The sequence below is a fragment of the Rhinopithecus bieti genome, unplaced genomic scaffold (genome assembly GCF_001698545.2).
Source record: "Rhinopithecus bieti isolate Rb0 unplaced genomic scaffold, ASM169854v2 scaffold_15776, whole genome shotgun sequence".
NCBI classification, from domain to species: domain Eukaryota; kingdom Metazoa; phylum Chordata; class Mammalia; order Primates; family Cercopithecidae; genus Rhinopithecus; species Rhinopithecus bieti.
Window position 1 is genome coordinate 711657 of NW_016808836.1, and position 13109 is coordinate 724765.

At 50.7% G+C, this 13109-nt stretch overlaps 1 protein-coding gene across 1 annotated transcript in view; it reads right to left on the bottom strand.

Moving 5' to 3' along the window:
- The window catches only part of SIRT2 (sirtuin 2), a 27384-nt gene that overhangs the window by 7436 nt on the left and 6839 nt on the right, over positions 1 to 13109 (bottom strand). The window contains exons 2-5 of the mRNA XM_017887396.1: positions 9994 to 10035; positions 9747 to 9853; positions 9580 to 9636; positions 8977 to 9045 (exon numbers count right to left, since the gene is read on the bottom strand). Coding sequence (XP_017742885.1) covers positions 8977 to 9045; positions 9580 to 9636; positions 9747 to 9853; positions 9994 to 10035 — 275 coding nt within the window. The remainder of the gene's footprint in view (positions 1 to 8976; positions 9046 to 9579; positions 9637 to 9746; positions 9854 to 9993; positions 10036 to 13109) is intronic.

The window sequence follows — 13109 nt, forward strand, 5'->3', positions numbered from 1 at the left end:
ACAGGCGCGTGCCACTATGCCCAGCTAATTTTGTATTTTTAGTAGAGACGGGGTTTCACCATGTTGGCCAGGATGGTCTCGAACTCCTGACCTCATGATCCGCCCGCCTCAGCCTCCCAAAGTTCTAGGATTACAGGTGTGAGCCACCATGCCTGGCCACGGTTTTACAACAGTGATACTTTCCATATTAAACAGGTGGGAATGTTCTTTTCTGCACAGACATTTGTGCGCCCTCATTTTTCTTAAAACAGCCCCTTTGGAGCAGCTTTTGTTTGCCTGCGAGGAACGCTGCTAAAGCTGGTGCTGACAGAGGACACCGGCAGAGGTTATGCAGAGATGGCTCAAACTGACTGCGTTTCCCAGAGACTCCAGGAAGAACAACGGGAAGGGTTTGTTTCCTTTCTTTTTTGAGACAGAGTCTCGCTCTGTCGCCCAGGCTGGAGTGCAGTGGCCGGATCTCAGCTCACTGCAAGCTCCGCCTCCCGAGTAGCTGGGACTGCAGGCGCCCGCCACCTTGCCCGGCTAGCTTTTTGTATTTTTTAGTAGAGAAGGGGTTTCACCGTGTTAGCCAGGATGGTCTCGATCTCCTGACCTCGTGATCCGCCTGTCTCGGCCTCCCAAAGTGCTGGGATTACAGGCTTGAGCCACCGCGCCCGGCCGGGTTTGTTTCCTTTCAAGGGCAGAATGAATGCTCTGCCTTCTGGGCTCCCTACCAACAACCATCTTATCTCCAAAGCCTACAGACAAGAGTCTTTGTCACTGTTCCTACACACCCTGTAATTTCCTCCCTTGCCCTCTATTCTAAATCTTGGTTTTGCCTTTGGTACTCGAGTCAATCTACCCACTGACTCCCTCACATGTGAGTAAGGAATCTGCAAATAGCTGAACAGTAAGTAAATAACAGCATGGAAAAGAACCACCGAAGTACCTCTGCATTCTGTGTTATTCTTTGACAACACGGTTGTCTTTTTTTCTTTTGACAAGATCTTGCTCTACTGTCCAGGCTGGAGTACAGTAGCTTGATCATAGCTCACTGTAGTCTCGAAATCCTGGGCTCAAGCAATCCTCCCTCAGGCTCCCAAGTAGCTGGGACTACAGGTGTGCACCACCATGCCTGCCTATTTTTTTTTTTTTTTTTTGAGATGGAGTCTCACTCTGTTGCCCAGGCTGGAGTGCAGTGGCACGATCTTGGCTCACTGCAACCTCTGCCTCCCAGGGGTTGATTCTCAAGTCGTTCTCCTGCCTCAGCCTCCCGAGTAGCTGGGATTACAGGTGTCCACCACCATGCCTGGCTAATTTTTTTGTATTTTTAGTAGAGATGGAGTTCCACCATGTTGGCCAGGTTGGTTTCAAACTCCTGACCTCAGGTGATCGACCTGCCTCAGCCTCCCACAGTGCTGGGATTACAGGTGTGGGCCACCATGCCTGGCCCATGCCTGGCTAATTTTTAAATATTTTTTGTAGAGATGGGATCTTGCTGTGTTGCCCAGGCTTGATTTTTTTTTTTTTTTGAGACGGAGTCTCGCTCTGTCGCCCAGGCTGGAGTGCAGTGGCCGGATCTCAGCTCACTGCAAGCCCCGCCTCCTGGGTTTACGCCATTCTCCTCCCTCAGTCTCCCGAGTAGCTGGGACTACAGGCGCCCACCACCTCGCCCGGCTCGTTTTTTGTATTTTTTAGTAGAGACGGGGTTTCACTGTGTTAGCCAGGATGGTCTCGATCTCCTGACCTCGTGATCCGCCCGTCTCGGCCTCCCAAAGTGCTGGGATTACAGGCTTGAGCCACCGTGCCTGGCCCCAGGCTTGATTTTTATTTACTTTTATTTTTAATTATTATTATTATTTTTTGAGACAGGGTCTCCCTCTGTCGCCTAGGCTGGCATGCAGTGGTGCGATCTTGGCTCACTGCAACCTCCACCTAACAGGCTCAAGCGATTCTCCTGCCTCAGCCTCCCAAGTAGCTGAGATTATAGGTGCCCGCCACCACGCCCAGCTATTTTTGTATTTTTCGTAGAGATGGAGTTTCACCATGTTGGCCAGGCTGGTCTTGAACTCCTGACCTCAGGTGATCTGCCCGCCTCGGCCTCCCAAAGTGTTAGGATTACAGGCGTGAGCCACCGCACCCAGTCCAGGCTTGATTTTTAAACCTTAGCTTATTTTTTGTCTTGAAACATTGTGCCGCCAACAGAAAAATCATCACTGGCAGGGTGGCTCCAGGCCTAATGGTGTATGGGTGCAGATGGAAGGTGGCACTTCCTCTGGGTGAATGTGGCCGCCCCACATCAAGGCACACAGCTCGGCTCATGTGTGTGGCTGGCTGATGCCATGGTGGGTCCAGCCTTCTACAGGACACCTAACCCATGAGCTGCCATTCACAACTTCCTGAGTACATTCTCTGTATGGTTATAAAAATAAGTATGTTCCTCTCAAACAGTGCTTTCTTTTCTTTTCTTTTCTTCTAACTGAATTATCTTTTTTTTTTTTTTTTTTGAGACGGAGTCTCGGTCTGACACCCAGGCTGGAGTGCAATGGTGCCATCTCGGCTCACTGCAACCTGCGCCTCCCCGATTCCAGTGATTCTCCTGCCTCAGCCTCCTCAGTAGCTGGGATTACAGGCATGCACCACCACACCCGGCTAATTTTTGTATTTTTAGTAGAGACAGGGTTTCACCATGTTGGTCAGGCTGGTCTTGACTCCTGACTTTGTGATTTGCCCACCTCAGCCTTCCAAAGTGCTGGGATTATAGGCCTGAGCCACTGCACCTAGCCTCACTGAACTACCTTTAAGCTGAGAAGAGTAAAGTGGTGGTGAGGTGGGCTGGGGTACTCTATCCAGCTGTGACATTTATATTTAAACCTGAAAACGAAAGTGAAGTCCCTACAATAGAATCAGACTAAGCTTTTAAAAAGTATGAAGAGGGCCAGGCGCTGTGGCTCACGCCTGTAATCCCAGTACTTTGGGAGGCTGAGGCGCATGGATCCCCTGAGGTCAGGAGTTCGAGACCAGCCTGGCCAACATGGTGAAAGCATGCACTAAAATTGGCCAGGTGTGGTGGTGGGCCCCTGTGACTACTTGAGAGCCTGAGGCAGGAGAATCGCCTGAGTCTGGGAGGCAGAGGCTGCAGCGAGCAGAGACTGCGCCATTGTGAGGGTCTATCTCAGAAAAAAACCAAAACCAAACAAACAAAGAAGCCTGAAGCTGTGATATGGATGTGGACATGGAACGGTCTTCCAGATAAGGTTAAGTTTAAAAAAAAAAAGGCCAAATACAGAACCTCTTGTATAGTATAAATATCATGAATATAATTTATTTATTTATTTATTTATTTTTTGAGACAAGGTCTCACTCTGTCACCCAGGCTGGAGTGCAGTGGCACAAACTCGGTTCACAGCAACCTCTGCATCCTGGGTTCCAGCGATTCTCATGTCTCAGCCTCCCACATAGCTGGGACCACAGGTGCGCACCACCATGCCCAGCTAATATTTGTATTTTCTTGTAGAGATGGGGTTTCACCATGTTGGCCAGGTAGGTCTCGAATTCCTGACCTTAAGTGATCTGCCCACCTTGGCCTCCCAAAGTGCTGGGACCACAGGTGTGAGCCACTGCGCCAGGCCTACATATGTATATAATTGAAAAGAACTATAAGCCTCTTTGCTGTGGACACTACAGCAACTTGAGTGAACAAGACAACTATCCGAATGTTTGAACGGATACTTGTATCTTAAGAGAAAACAGCATCACACACAGCTTCAGAAGTGCCGCATCCTCACAATTCCAAAAGGAGCAAAGACCACGTGTTCCCCAAAACTGGGACAGCAACAAAAAGTGGCTGCGGTTGAAGAACAGGGTGACATGTTTGAATAAAGTACTTTCATGAGACATGAGAGTACAACATTTTTTTCCACCTTTATATTGCATACAATATTCCTTTTTTTTTCTTTTGAGACAGGGTCTCACTCTGTTGCCCAGGCTAGAGGGCAATGGTGCGATCTCGGCTCACTGCAACCTCCACCTCCCGGGTTCAAGCAATTCTCCTGCCTCAGCCTCCTCAGTAGCTAGGATTGCAGGCGCCTGCCACCATGCCCAGCTAGTTTTTGTATTTTTAGTAGAGATGGGGTTTTGCCAAGTTGGCCAAGCTGGTCTCGAACTCCTGACCTCAAGTGATCCACCTGCCTTGGCGTCCCAAAGTACTGGGATTACACATGTGTGCCATCACACCCGGCCCCCTTTTTTTTTTTTTTTTTAAACAGGATCACTGTGTGTCACGCAGGCTGGAATGCAGTGGTGTGACCGCAGCCTCAAACTCCCAGACTTCAGCAATCATCCTACCTCAGCCTCCCAAGTAGCTGGAACTACAGGCGTATACCACCATGCCCAACTAACTTATATTTTTGGTAGAGACAGGATATCACCATGTTGACCAGGATGGTCTCAAACTCCTGAGCTCAAAAGATCTGTGTGCCTCGGCTTCCCAAAGTGCTGGGATTACAGACGTGAGCCACCTTGCCCAGCCAGCAATATGCCATTTTCAATATGTAAGTGTAGTTAAATCCATACATTAAATACCACAAGTAGCGGAGAGATGGCTGGGTACTTCACGCTGACCCCAGAACGTTGCTATGTTGGTTTTGGTGTGACAATGGCTCACTGTTGAGGCACCATCACGGTTAAGGGTATGGGTTTTTGCTTCTGACAGACTTGGACAGTGACCACAGTGAGCATCCTGACAGAATACTTCATCCCAGACCTAAGTTTCTCATCCTGTCTGGTGAGTTTAATCATCATCTAACAAATTAGCAACAAACTCACACAGGAACAGAGCTGGGATCTTTCTGCTCACCAAGTGGATGGTGACCCTGCATGAACGCACAACCTTTTTGTGCCCCAGTTTCATCCTCTGTCCAGACTCCTGAGTCCAGCTCTCTCCTTGGTCAATCAGGCCTCTCAGCCTCCACAAGACAATTCCTCATGCACCCCCAGCACCATTCCCTGGCCCATTCCCCCCATCTCAGAACAAAGCAGCCGGCACCAGGCTGCGAGGTCTCAGGTGGTCCTGGGCTCTTACTCTCACGGCCACGGCCCCTCTATCTGGAAGTCCTATTGCTCCATCTTCAAAACACATTCATAACCTGCCCACTTCTCCCCACGGTGATGACCCCTGCCCTGGTCCAGCCTCCACCCTCTCCTGCTTGGACCATCGCGGCTGCCTCCTGTCTGGTCTCTGTAGCTCCCTCCTCACTGCCCCCACAGTCTGTCCCCAACACGGCCAGAGGAGCCTGGGAATGCCTGAGTCAGGTCACATCCCTCCCGTGCTCAGAACCCACCCGTGGCCCCATCTCACTCAGCGTAAAGGCCAAGTCCCTCCCTGCGGCCTGCAAGGCCCTGTAGGGTCCATCTTTGTCACCTCCCTGACCTTGGCTCCTCCACTCTCTCCTGCAATCTCCTCATCATTCACTCACATCCTGCTTCCTGGGATTCTCTGAACTAGCCAAATACAGGCTCAAAATTAGTGGAAAACAAGCTCGTAACTAGCGGAATACAGGCTCGCCTCAGCACCTGTGCACTGACCATCCCTTTCCCGGAACACACTCTTCCCCCAAATAACCCCGAGGTGCTCTCCCTCTCTTCCTACAGGTCTTTGCTTAAATGTCACCTTCTCAGAAAGGCCTCCCCTGACCAAGACACCTGTTTAAATGTTTGAATGGATACTTGTGTTTTGAGAGAAAAATAGCAGCATACATAGCTTCAATAGTGCTGCATTCTCACAATTCAAAAAGGAGCAAAGATATTGTGTTCCTGAAAACTGGATCAGTGACAAAAGTGGCTGAGGTTGAAGAACAGTGTGACACGTTTGAATAAAATGGTTTCATGAGGCCGGGTGCGGTGGCTCACGCCTGTAATCCCAGCACTTTGGGAGGCCAAGGTGGGCGGATCATGAGGTCAAGAAATTGAGACCATCCTGGCCAACATGGTGAAAGTCCGTCTCTACTAAAAATATAAAAAATTAGCCGGGCATGGTGGCAGGCACCTGTAATCCCAGCTACTTGGGAGGCTGAGGCAGAAGAATTGCTTGAACCCAGGAGGCAGAGGTTGCAGTGAGCCAAGATCGCACCATTGCACTCCAGTCTGGTCAACAAGAGCGAAACTCTGTCTCAAAAAAAAAAAAAAAAAAGGTTTCATGAAATATGAGAGTGGAACATTTTTTTCCACCTTTATATAATATATTGGTTTTTGTTTTGTTTTGTTTTGTTTTGTTTTGTTTTGTTTGAGATGGAGTCTTGCTCTGCCACCCCAGATGGAGTACTGGAGTGCAGTGGTGCGACCTCGCCTCACTGCAGCCTCTGCCTCCCAGGTTCAAGTGAACGTTGTGCCTCAGCCTCCCGAGTAGCTGTGATTACAGGCACACGCCACCACACCCAGCTAATTTTTGTATTTTTAGTAGAGATGGGTTTCGTCATGTTGTCCAGGCTGATCTTGAACTCCTGACGTTGACTTCGGCCTCCCAAAGTGCTGGGATTACAGACGTGAGCCGCCGCGCCTGGCCTTTATATAATAGTTTGTATGCAATATGTCATTTGTTTTTCTTTTTTTGAGACGGAGTCTCTCTGTCACCCAGGCTGGAGTGCAGTGGTGCAATCTTGGCTCACTGCAACCTCCACTTCCCAGGTTCAAGCAGCTCTCATGCCTCAGCCTCCCGAGTAACTAGGAGTACAGGCACACGCCACCACGCCTGGCTAATTTTTGTATTTTTAGTAGAGATGGGGTTTACATCAGCATCCCCTTTCCCAAACACATACACTGTTTCTGACTCCCCTTCCGGCTTAACTGTGTTCCAGAGACCCACAACAATCTTATATACTTGGTATGTGGCGTCTCCATCTCGTCCATCATCTCCCTCCCTGCAGCAGGGAATCAACTCAGTGAACATTTACTTTGACACAAGCTGACAAACAAGGGCCAGCAGGGTCTTGGGGTGGGTGTCATGACATCAACCACAGAAAGCACTTGGCTTCAAGTGAGCTGTTTATCATATCTGAGCCACGTCCTGGAATAATGGTGACTCTCTGGGCAGAAGGTTTATTCTGAGCCCGGAGTCTCCCTATGTTGCCCAGGCTGGTCCTGAACTCATGGGCTCAAGCGATCTCCCACCTTGGCCTCCCAAAGTGCTGGGATCACAGGACTCCTCCTCTTGGAAGAAGGAGGCCTCCCCTGCCCTCTGCCTCCCAGCAGCCCCAGGTGGCAACACCTGGCCCACCTGAGAAATCTGAATCTAAAGCGAGTTGTTCCTCCCTCTGGTGGTAGCTTTTGGGGCTGCAGGTGCCAAACTGCCAGGTGCAGGGAGAAAACACCAGAACACTTATTTACGTTCAATGTTACCCCTCTGTTTTTTTTTGAGATGGAGTCTCGCTCTGTCACCCAGGCTGGAGTGCAGTGGCACAATCTCGACTCACTACAACCTCCGCCTCCCGGGTTCAAGCGATTCTCCTGCTTCAGCTTCCCAAGTAGCTGGGGTTACAGGCGCCACCACACCCGGCTAATTTTTGTTTTTTTTTTTTGAGACGAAGTCTCGCTCTGTCTCCCCGGCTGGAGTGCAGTGGCCGGATCTTAGCTCACTGCAAGCTCCGCCTCCCGGGTTTGCGCCATTCTCCTGCCTCAGCCTCCCGAGTAGCTGGGACTACAGGCGCCCGCCACCTCGCCCGGCTAGTTTTTTGTATTATTTTTTTAGTAGAGACGGGGTTTCACCATGTTAGCCAGGATGGTCTCGATCTCCTGACCTCGTGATCCGCCCGTCTCGGCCTCCCAAAGTGCTGGGATTACAGGCTTGAGCCACCGCGCCTGGCCTAATTTTTGTATTTTTAATACAGATGAGAGTTCATGATGTTGGACAGGCTGGTCTTGAACTCCTGACCTCGTGATCTGCCCACCTCAGCGTCCCAAAGTGCTGGGATTACAGGTGTGAGCCACTGTGTCCAGCTACCTGTTTTGTAATTCGGGGTTCTGAGGTGTGATCTAGAGCTTGAATGAATGCTGTTGTAGTGCATCATGAAATTTCTATACATGTTCATAAAACAGGTAGAGGCAGCAACATTTTGTTGTTGTTTTGATTTGTTTTTTGTTTCTTTCAAACCAGGTCTCCCAGGCTACAGTACAGTGGCACCATCACAGCTCACTGCAGTCTTGACTTCCTGAACTCAGTCCCTCCACCTCAGCCTCCTGAGTAGATGGCACTACAGACACACACTACCCTGCCCAGCTATTTTTGTATTTCTTGTAGAAACAGGGTCTCCCTATGTTGCCCAGGCTGGTCCTGAACTCCTGGGCTCAAGCGATCTCTTGCTTTGGCCTCCAAAGTGCTGGGATTACAGGTGTGAGCCACTGTGCCCAGCCCATCAAGATTTTTTTACTGTTATGGATGTGAGACTCACCAAATCAGAAGCCAACAATGTGAGCCATCCTTGCTTGAATGCCCCAGGGAGAGACCCTCGGCTAAGCACCTGACGTGTCCGAGCCATGTTTATAATTAGGCAAAGCACAAAAAAAGTATAAAAAGGTGCCCCTTCCTTAAGGCAGAACATCTACTTGTTGGACGCCTGTCATAGTGTATGGATTTTCTTAGATGAAGTCACTTTGGAAACACCCTCATAACCAGTGTGAAATCTGGGGTGCCTATAGTGCACACAGAGTCCCTTCAGCCATGGGCTCCTTTCACATCACACATGGGATGGCCCTGAGAGGAGGTCACTGCCACCGCACTGCAGACCTTGGAGGGCAAACCCTGTTTGACAGAAGGGGAAACTGAGGCAGAGAAGACATGACTCACTGCAGGTCATGCAGCAAGGAGGCAGTAGGCCAAGCCCTGGCCCCGCATTGCTGGAGTCCCTGCCTGAGCTCTTGGGCACGCAGCTCTGCTCCTCCGCTGAGGACACCGTGCCCGTTCTACCCGCCCATCCTCTTCCCAGGATGCTCGCATCCGCCTACCTGCGTGTAGCAGCGCAGGAGTAGCCCCTTGTCCTTCAGCAGGCGCATGAAGTAGTGACAGATGGTCGGCTGCAGGGAAGAACGACGGTACTGCCGATGATTGCAGGGCACAGCCACAGGCCACTACCGTGTGCCAGGAACTGTTCTAGGCACTGCGACTGTCTTACCCCCAGGGAATCAGCAAAGCGGCCGTGTTGGGGAGAGACCACCACTATCCCCAGATCACAGATGAGGAAACTGAAGGACAGGGAAGGGGACTGTGTCGCCAAAGTCACATGGTGGGTGAGCTGCAAAGCTGCGATTTGCACCCAGGCAGCCTGGCTGCAGGGTCCTGGGCTCTCAACCACATCATGAGTGCAGCTAAGCCTCGCAGCAGCCCTCTTCAGACAGTACCATCAGCTTCACTTCACAGGAGGCAAATCGGAGGCTCAAGGTCGTAAGATGAAGACATGAGGAACCAGGACTTGAACCCAGGCAGTCTGGGCCCAGCACCCATATACTTAATGGCTACATAATATTTGTCTGCAGGGCCCTTGGGGGGCTTCCCATGCGTGCCCTCCCCCAACCTTTCCTGTTTTGCCCCCTGCAAAAAAAAGATCTCACCTTGAACTGCCCAGGATAGAGCTCCTTGGCGAGGGCGAAGAAGGGCTCCGGATGTTTCTGTAGGAGAGACAGCCAGAGGGCCAGATGCCTCAGGTAGGATGAGGGTTGGAGCCAGGTGACCCCCATCCCCACCCCTCACAGACGCCCCTTCCTGGGGGAACACAAACCTTGAAATAGCTGATCTCGAAGATGGCCTCTGGGTAGGGAAGATGGTACTTCTCTAGGTTGTCATAGAGGCCAGTGGATGGAGAGCGAAAGTCGGGAATGCCCGCGGCTGGGAGAGGGGGGTCAGGGAGCAGTTGGTCTATACCATACTAACTCTTCCAGGACAGGGCTCAGACAGGGCTCCTCCCCAGCCCTTGGGGCTCCTCCCCAATTCCTGGGGGTGGCTGCTGGGGGAGTAGGGTTACTTACATGTGGAGATTCCAGCACCCACCAAACAGATGACTCTGCGACCTGGAGGAGAGGAACTTATGCACCATATGGCGCTGTTTGCTCAGTCCCTATAATAGCACCACCCATCACAGCTCCTGACACCGTTTACTCCATGCCAGGCCCTGGGGCAAGCATCTCAGATGCATGATGGGCCTTCCAATCATCTAGAGAGGGATGGTGTTAACATCCCCATTTTATAAACGAACAGACTGGGGCTCAGATAGGGGAAGAAGTCACACAATGGACTGCGGAAGAGCCAGCCAGAGGATAAAGAATCCAGTGTTGGGCTGGGTGCGGTGGCTCATGCCTGTAATCCCAGAACTTTGGGAGGCTGAGGTAGGCGGGTCACCTGAGGTCAGGAGTTTGAGACTAGCCTGGCCAACATGGCAAAACCCTGTCTCTACTGAAAATACAAAATTAGCCGGGCGTGGTGGCACGTGCCTGTAATCTCAGCTACTTGGGAGGCTGAGGCAGGAGAATCACTTGAACCCAGGAGGTGGAGGTTGCAGTGAGCCAAGATCATGCCATTGCACTCCAGCCTGGGTGACAGAGCAAGACTCCATCTCAAAAAAAGGCGGGGCGGGGGGGGGGAAGAATCCACTGTTGGAAATTACACCAACTTGGACTTGAGAAAAGGCCACTTGAGGATAAGAGCCCAGAGCTAAACAGAAACAGCTGGTGGCTGGTGATTAGCCACCAGGCCATAGTACTCTGGCATCTGCCCATCAGCTGATAGACAGGCACAAGTGTGACAGGCTGTGGGTCAGATGCCTCTGGGATACCCTGTCCAAGGGAGGACAGCAAAGGTGAACAGAGCACAAAGCCTGCCACAGCTTCAGCCCTGAGCTTTAACTCTGAGACGCCATCGGGCCAGGCCTGGTTGAATCCAGTGGTGGCTATATATGGTCTGGGGACCTGGGGTCAAATCCTGACTCTGCCACTTGGCAGCTGTTTGACCCTGCACTGAGTCACTACCTTTTTGTGCCTCCATTTCCTCCTCTGTCCAGATCACTTCTATAATGGTCTTATGGGTATAATGTGAAGATCAAATAATAGGACACTTGTAAAGTGCTGAGCCCAGTGCCTGGCAAATAGTGAAGGCTCAATTAAGTGGTTAAAAAGAAATTTTTAGGGCTGGGCCTGGTGGCTCACAGCTGTAATTCCAGCACTTTGGGAGGCCAAAGGGGGGCAGATCACCTGAGGTCAGAAGTTCAAGACCAGCCTGGCCAATATGCTGAAACCCCGCCTCTATTAAAAGTACAAAAATTAGCCGGGCGTGGTGGCAGGCGCCTGTAGTCCCAGCTACTTGGGAGGCTAAGGCAGGAGAATTGCTTGAACCTGGGAGGTGAAGGTTGCAGTGGGTCAAGATAGCGCCACTGCATTCCAGCCTGGGCAACAGAGTGAGACTCCGTCTCAAAAAAATAAATACATAAATAAATAAAGCTTTAGGCGGTTAGGTGAGGGTTGGAGCCTCACCTTTACATTTTTGCAGAGAAGGGGTCTTGCTTGTTGCCCAAGCTGGTCTTGACCTCCTGGCCTCAAGCGATCCTCCTGCTTTCGACCTCCCTAAGTGCTGGGATTATAGGTCTGAACCACCATGCCCAGCCTCAATTCATTGTTATTATTCATTACTATCTCCTCATGGGCACCCTTGTGAGCCAATTACCCCAGAATCCAGGAGCAGGAGGACACAAGGAACAAATGCTTTGTAGCCACTGCCTGTGTTGTCTTTGGGGCCTGCCCATGCTAAAAGATGGCTGCAGACAGCTGCTCGCCTGCCGCAGGAGAGGGAGGCTCAGGGCAGCAGGCTTGGCTGCCCGAGGAGAGAGATGGTGGCAGCTGGAGGACAGGGGACACTGGAGAAGACGTCCTCAACAAAAGGCTGCTCAGGAGCCACAAAGGGTCGATTGTTCTAGTTGAGGACTGCTGAGGGCCTGGTTTCTCAGACTTCAGTGACCTCAACTCGTGGCAAAAAATATACATTTCAGGCCAGGCGGGGTGGTTCACGCGTGTAATCCTAGCACTTTGGGAGGCCGAGGAGGGTGGATTGCCTGAGCTCAGGAGTTCGAGACCAGCCTGGGCAACATGGTGAAACCCCGTCTCTACTGAAATAAAAAAATTAGCCAGGCGTGGTGGTGTGCTTCTGTAATCCCAGCTACTTGGGAGGCTGAGGCAGGAGAATTGCTGGAACCCGGGAGGCGGAGGTTGCAGTGAGCTGAGATTGTGCCACTCCACTGCACTCTAGCCTGGGCAACAAAGCAAGACTCCATCTCAAAAAAAAAAAAAAAGAAAAGAAATATAAATTTCGTGGTGACTCAGTAAGTGGACACCTATCCACTATATCTGAAACAAGCCTCCTGTAGTAATAACCACGGCACACGCTGCCACAGCTCTCGCTATGTTCCAGGCCCTGCTCTAAGCATTTGCATTTTTATTAATTTATTTTTAAAATTTTATTTATTTATTTATTTATTAGAGTCAGGGTCTCACTGCGTTGCCCAGACTGCAGTGCAGCCTCCAACTCCTGGGCTCAAACAATCCTCCCTTCTCAGCCTCCTGAGTAGCGGAGACTACAGGCAACGCTCCCACATCTGGCTATTTTTTTTTTCTTGTAGAGATGGGGGGGGTTCTCACTATGTTGCCCAAGCTGGTCTTGAATGTCTAGTGTTGAGTGATCCTCCCACAATGGCCTCCCAAAGTGCTGAGATTACATACATGAGCGACTGCACCTGGTCCTATATTAATTTATTTAGTCCCCCAATAACCTTATGAGTTAGATACTATAATCATTATCCCCATTTTATGAAACAGGCCTGGTCAATCAGAGTACAGTAATTCACTCAGCAATGGAGAAGCAACCCAGGTCTGGCCAATCGGAGACTTGGGGGCAGGCATGTGACTCAACCTGGACCAGTGGGAGTGAATCTCTGCTGTTTGGTTTGAACTACTGGGAAAAGGTGCTCTCTTGGTTGCAGCTCCTAGGATGGTGGAACCTGCATTTGGAACTGCCAGGAGTTACCTTTACCCCAACACAAGAAAAGCAGCATCAGAGAGTTTTAATTTTTTTTTTTTTTTTTTTTTTTTTTTTTTTTTTT